Genomic DNA, 6762 nt, shown 5'->3' on the forward strand with positions numbered 1-6762 from the left:
TCTGTAGGTTTTTGTTCAAAGAACATCATAAGAAATTATGTATTCCTCTATTTCCGAAAGTTTAATGTGTTATATTATTACTTATCTCAAGCTGTTGGTTTGGTTCAATTATCATTTGAGGATGCTCCTTGAGTACTTAAGTAAAATTTGCAGCTTTTCAAACCCTTGTTAAAATCATATGCATTTCTAATTGATAAATGTGGCCTATTTTAAACATTCATATATATACTCCAGGTAAGAGAATGAGAAACAATACAATATGAATTATTGATTTCGTCCTGTAAAAGAATGTTATTGAGTCAGTTTTGATATTTTTTCTTGCACTAGTATTCGATATAGTGATTCAAATATAATCTATATAATATCTTATTCTAAGCTAACAGAAACTACATGAGGCTGGGTGCACTGATATTTGCTTACCAACTGGAACTGAGTGAATTCCAGAAACTTGGAAGACTCTCAAACTTAAGCGCTACATGAATCAGTTCATTTTTCAAATGTGCTGCTTCTGGTTACAGCATTTATTCTTTCTTCCAATCTTAGGAGAAACAGATATGTATGACTCAATTGCATCTTGAAACGGTAAGGAATAAACTGGACTTGGTCAGAGCCATTGATACATAGGTAGTGTTCATTATAATCTTTGTTCAATTATGCTATTGTTGAACTTTAATTCATGTTAGATAGTTCATGACAGTAGGAGATATGGCCTTAAATTGTGGTTCACTTGCATATGGAATATTTGGAAGATAAGAAATGGGCAATTGTTCTACAATAAGGAAGTTCTCGTAGAAAGGATGGTAGAGAATAAAAAAATTACCTCTTAGAATTGGCTGAAAACTAATTCAAATAGCATCAAATACAACATAAGCAAGCCTAGACAGCTAGAGTTCCTTAAGTTTCAAGCTGAAGGTGTTGGTTTCGATTTGGTCAAATCATCAACTAGAGAGTGGTCTAGATGAGGAGTGCTTAAAGTGTTTCAAGGGAAGCTATTGTTTTGATCATTTCAGGATATGTTGGGGTCGGAGGGAAGTGGATTAGTAGTTCTAGTTCATTTTAGGCTTCCTGTAGGTTGAATTTGGTGTTGTAAATATTTATCTTGAGGTTCTGCAGCTTCGGTTTGTTGCTGTCTGCGCAAATTGATTTTAAATTTTGGTGTTGCAAATTTATATATCTTGAGGTTCTGCAGGTTTGGTGTTTCTAATATTCTTCTCGAGGTTTCTGTTTAGAGGTTTTTTTTTTGCTTTTGATTTTATGCTCTTATGTAGTCTGTGCGTGTCGGTGTTTTTGCTGTAGCTGTTGGCACGGGAAGGCAACTGCTTTGTTGGAAGAATATATTTTTGTTGGATCTGATGGGTGCAAGAAATGGTTACAGTTGTTATTGCTGTTTAGGATGTTGTTTAGTTTTGGGGCTCTGTTACAGAATGAGGTTTGGTTTGTATTCTTGATGAATGTGTTTTTCAAAGACCAATTACACAAGTATGCATTGGTGTTTTTTGATGATATTCTTGTGGGTTACCTTGGTCATACTATATCGAAAAAAGGTGCGGAGATGGATAAATCCAAAATCCAAGCCGTCATGGATTGGTCGGCGCCTCAGTCACTAAAACAGCTTCATGGTTTCTTAGGCTTATCGGGTTACTATCGACGTTTCATTTGTAATTTTGCTATGATTGCCTAACCATTGATTGCTTTATTAAAGAAAGTTGCTTTTATATGGTCGCCTGCAGCAACAGGTTCATTTATTACACTGAAAAGTGCAATTGCATCTGCACTTGTCCTAGTTCTTCCTGATTTTCAAATGCCCTTCACATTGAAGACTGATGCTTCGAGATCAGGCATTGGTGCAGTCTGTAGTCAGGAATGCCATCCTATTGCATATTTTTCAAAGAAACTGTGCCCAAGCATTCAAACACAATCAGCCTATGCCTGAGAACTGTATGCTATAACAGAGGCTTTAGCCAAATTTCGTCACTACCTGATTGGCCACAAGTTTGTCATCAAAATGGATCAGCGCAGTCTTAAATCACTTACTGAACAATCTATTCCGGCCCCAGAACAGTAGCAATGGCTTCACAAATTCCGGACTACGACTTCACCATTGAGTACAAACCAGGAGTGAATAATATTGCAGCTGATAGCCTCTCGCGTTCTTTCTATTTGGATCTGTCGGTACACACACGCTGCAACTGCTCTCTATCATTCATTCAGCTGTGACTGAGGATCCTATACTGGTGTAAATCCGGAATCAATGTTTATTGGGAACCTGTCTGTCACCTCATTATCAGGTCAAGCAAGATATGTTATTTTGGAGAAATTGGTTGGTTATACCTCAAAACCCTGATTTGATCAAACTCATTCACACTGAATTTCACTCATCACCAATTGGGGACAAGCTAGAGTTAACACACTAAGGACAAAAGTTATATTACCATAACCAATTCTCATGATGAGAATGGACAGGTGGCAAATGATCACGAAATCAAGGAGCAAGGACGTTGAATGAGAGTGAAAACACGTAACAGAAAGTAAGTTGAGGGGTTTTTTAAATAGGAAGAGAATCACCAATGATTAGGTGTGGAATTTAGTGGTGGAAACCTGACTCCCTTCTCCTTTGCTGAAGCTTATGCTTTTCTAGATCCTTCCTTAAATTCCATGTATTGTTTCTGCAATTAGTTTACCTTTTCCATCATTTTATTACTGAGTTGTAACTGTACTGTTGCATTGCAGTGATTATAGTACAATTTCCAGCTTATTTCCTAATCCGTTGAGTTAAGTTATTAATTCATAACATTTGCCAACAAGCAAAACACTCAACAACATTACCAGCTGGATTACTTCAACCTCTTCCCATTCCATAATAAATTTGGAAAGATTTGTTGCGAATTGCGATGGATTTTATTACGGCACTGCCACTGTCTAATTCATATACTGTGATTCTTGTGGTTGTGGATCGCTTATTCAAATGTAGTCACTTCGTTTCCCTCAAGGCTGACTATAACAATTACAAAGTCGCAGAGGTTTTAAATGACAAACAATTGCTGCTTTGAAAAGTAGTGGATTTTAGAAAAAAGTGACTAATAAAATTGTATTGTAGTACTAGTTACTGACAGCAATAATTTATGGAGGGTAATGAATGGAAGTAGAAATAAGAAACTTGCATTGGCCATCAATGAGGAGGAGCGACCGTCGTAGCATTACCGGCATTGAATTAGCACAACTAAGATTCAATCATATGAAGTCGGTATATCATTTATGACAAGCTTGTACATGACAGTTATTGGATGTAACTGATTATGATAGCAAATTATAATTTGCTAATAATTAAAGTGATTTTGTTATCCATTTCTTTCTGTTTCATATCAACTCTACATTGTACAAGCTGACATGACTACAAGGAAGTGTCAAAACAATGATATGTGGTTAGTTACTAATCTAAAGAACATCATTAATCATGAATTTCAAAAACTATAAATTCACCTCAAAACATATTGGCCCCATATTCTATCTGTTATTATTATTATGATTATGATTATCTCTCTCAAATAAGCCAAGTTGAGATAATCTAGAGGAAAATTGTAAAACAAACTTGGAGGAGTACTATACTTTTCTATACACATGCCAAAATTGTAGACTAGTATATTATGGTATTTATTATTAGTAGCACTTTGGAGAGAGTACATTGTACTCCCATTTTCTGCTTCACCGCACGATGATGCTAGCTTGGTCTTAATTCAAGAAATAAGTTACTAAGGCATTTGTTTATAATATATAGAGCTAGACAAAGAGTGAGAGTGATATTTGATTTAAGAAAGGACTTATTGAAGAGTACGGAATCAGCACGGAAGGATAAAAAATAGACCAGGAGTTAGAAGGATAAAAATTAATTTTCTTCAAATTAAACAAACCTCATACTTATATATATATGTAAATAAAATTGGAGCAGAATATACTCGTTATTTCGTTAACTACCTTCTAATAACACCATACAACATGGAAATCATCTCCACTATATCAATCTTGCTGTATTTTCTGAAAAGCCTCTCAACATTATATTGTCTTGCATCGAAATCCAGGTTTCCACAAAAGTTCGGCTTCATTGTTTTCAAAGCTTATGTAACCAACCTGCAATGCAATGCATAAACTGGGAAATCGACTGGAAAAGAGAATTGAGCTCAAAGAATTATTAGTGAAAGATGAAGGAGCAATGGTGAATCTGATGCTTAAATTATTCGGATCAATACACTTCTCTTTGCATGTTTACTTCACGCGCCATTATCAACCATGTCGATTATTTTGATTTGCCTCTTATTTAGTTTATGCAGAATAAGGTATCGCTTCCTTTGCTTTCTTGTTAGTACTATCATGAAATCAGGGTTTCAAATTTTGCTTCTGAATTCATGAAATCAAATCTACCTATATTGCATGCTTATTGCTTAGTTCATGAAATCAGGGTCATATGAACTTGGAATCACTTCCATTGTGACTTATGGGCTTGTCATGCAACTTCTGACTAGATTGAAGATTATTAAAGCGGACAATAATGTTCGAGAAGATCAGGCTCTTTTGTAAGTGCACAACTTTTCATTTTTAATGAACATGTTATGTTTCCTCGGCCCATGTCAATAATTTCAGTCGGTCTTACAGTTGTGATTATTTGAGTATATCTTACTCTATGGTTTACTACACTTGTGTTAACTATTAAGTTTCTTTTCTATGGCAGAAACGGAGAACAAAAGCTACTTGGTATTTTGATAGCTGTTGGAGAAGCAGTTGCCCACGTTCTTTCAGGGATGTATGGTAGTGTAGGCAAACTTGAAGTAGGAAAAGCTATCCTCATCATCATCCAGCTCCTTTTTGCGAGTATTATTGTGATACCTTTAGATGAGCTTCTTCAAAAAGGATATGGTCTTGGTTCTGGAATTTCCCTATTCATAGCTACTAATACCTGGTACGTTTTTAGTCTCTGCTAATAAAATATATCCAGCTTTAGTCTATGAAATTTGTGCTATCTTATAGAAATTTCTAACAACAGGGAATCTTTCCTTTTATCGAAACTTAGAAGAATTTCTCGTTATTTTACAGTGAAAACATTATATGGAAGGCATTTAGTCCCACCACCACTAATAGTGGGCGCGGATCTGAATTTGAGGGTGCTGTTATTGCTCTGTTCCATTTGTTGATAACTAGAAAAGACAAGGTTCCTGCTCTTCCTGAAGCATTTTACCGGCAGAAATCATTTGCAACTACAGAAATCATTTGCATCTGAATTTGGCCACATTAATGACAGTGCTACAAACAGCTTATGTCCAAGTACAATATATCAACAAACAGGAGCAAGATCTCCAAGAAATATTGCTAGCTGGCGATTTGTTGTGTATGTTATCAAACTTTTGCATATCACAAAAGGTGATGATGACTCTCAGAGGACTCGACAAAGACTCCATCACAAAATTGATCCTTCGAGAGATAGTTTCTGACTAAAAGGCATCTAGCATGAAGTTTTCAGTGAATTTAAGTTTGTATTCATTTTCAGGAGATGCACAATTGTGTTATAAACCTCAATGTAAGGTACATCCGAACTTTCTTGATAGAAAAGGAAATCAGTGTTCTTTGTGCATGGCGTGTGATCTGTTAATTTTCTTAATCCTTTATTTATTTTTCTTACCTATTTAAATGTGAGCAGGAAAAAGAAAAGTTGTGGTCAGAAGACTGTGAATGTACCTCTATTTCTGTAATGTCTAAATTCATACTTTGGTCAGATGCTTAACAGCAAATGTCAATTTCCATTTTTAAAATTTGTGAATGTACCTCTGTCATTTGAAGTTGAGAGGAAGCCAGAAGCTTTGCGTAAGCTGAAATTAAATAAAAGTGCATAGTCACTAGCATGAACTGCTGCACATGTGTAGACAAATTTTAAAACAAGGATTTATGGTGTGAATTGATATCGAACGAGTGTATTTTAAAACAAGGATTCATATCAAACTCATCTATTTAATTATGCTAAGGATTCATTTATTTACGGTGTAGGATGATTAGAAGTTGGATGAATTTTTCTAATGCAGTGATTAGAAATTCGTTGATAACTATGTATAGTCTGTATAATTTACTTAATACTTTGTTGGTGCTTTTGTTCTGATGTTTTTATTTAGTATTTCAGTGGTGAAGGAATTCGCAATATATTATTACTATTGATTGCACTCTGTTATGACTAATTAGCTCTCCGAAAACTGCAGCAATGACAGAGGAGTATCGCTTTATCCGTGCTCTGATTCCGGAATTGAGTACGACTCGTGCATGATACAAAAACACCAGGATATGGTGAATCGTCACAATATGTGTCTCAGTCGCCTCATGGAGACTTCCAATTAGGCTGAAGCTATTCAGCGAGCGAACAGGCAAATCTGATTTATTGCAATTGGAATTTTGAAGCTTAGAGGGCAAGATTTGATTCAAAGGAGCAGAGCATTTTGATATGGTTATTTCTTCTGATTTATGTGTTCCGTAGTGATTCAACAGCCTTGACGGAATCAGAGCTAAAAGCACATGAATCGCCAGGAAAATGAAACTGATAACCACCTTCTTCACACAAAAACAAAGAATATAAATAACCATCAATGCTCACTGAAAACGTTTGTTGTGAGACAAAATCAACCTTCACCTTCATCGAAATTCTTACGAACTCAAAAGAATTACCCTTACTAAAATTCACATCCATACATACAAAAGAACCCAAACACTCGCCAGAGCCCAAACAGCAGT

General features: G+C 35.5%; 1 protein-coding gene across 1 annotated transcript; it reads left to right on the top strand.

Annotated features, from left to right (window-relative positions):
- Window positions 1-2067: 2067 nt before the first annotated feature.
- On the top strand, window positions 2068-5269 carry LOC131635596 (protein transport protein Sec61 subunit alpha-like). The gene is made up of 4 exons (XM_058906230.1): window positions 2068-2149; window positions 4454-4568; window positions 4724-4951; window positions 5086-5269. Exons 1-4 carry the CDS (start codon window positions 2068-2070, stop codon window positions 5267-5269), a joined length of 609 nt encoding a protein of 202 aa, XP_058762213.1.
- The last annotated feature ends 1493 nt before the right edge of the window (window positions 5270-6762 follow it).

The sequence above is a fragment of the Vicia villosa genome, unplaced genomic scaffold, assembly GCF_029867415.1.
Source record: "Vicia villosa cultivar HV-30 ecotype Madison, WI unplaced genomic scaffold, Vvil1.0 ctg.001514F_1_1, whole genome shotgun sequence".
NCBI classification, from domain to species: Eukaryota; Viridiplantae; Streptophyta; class Magnoliopsida; order Fabales; family Fabaceae; genus Vicia; species Vicia villosa.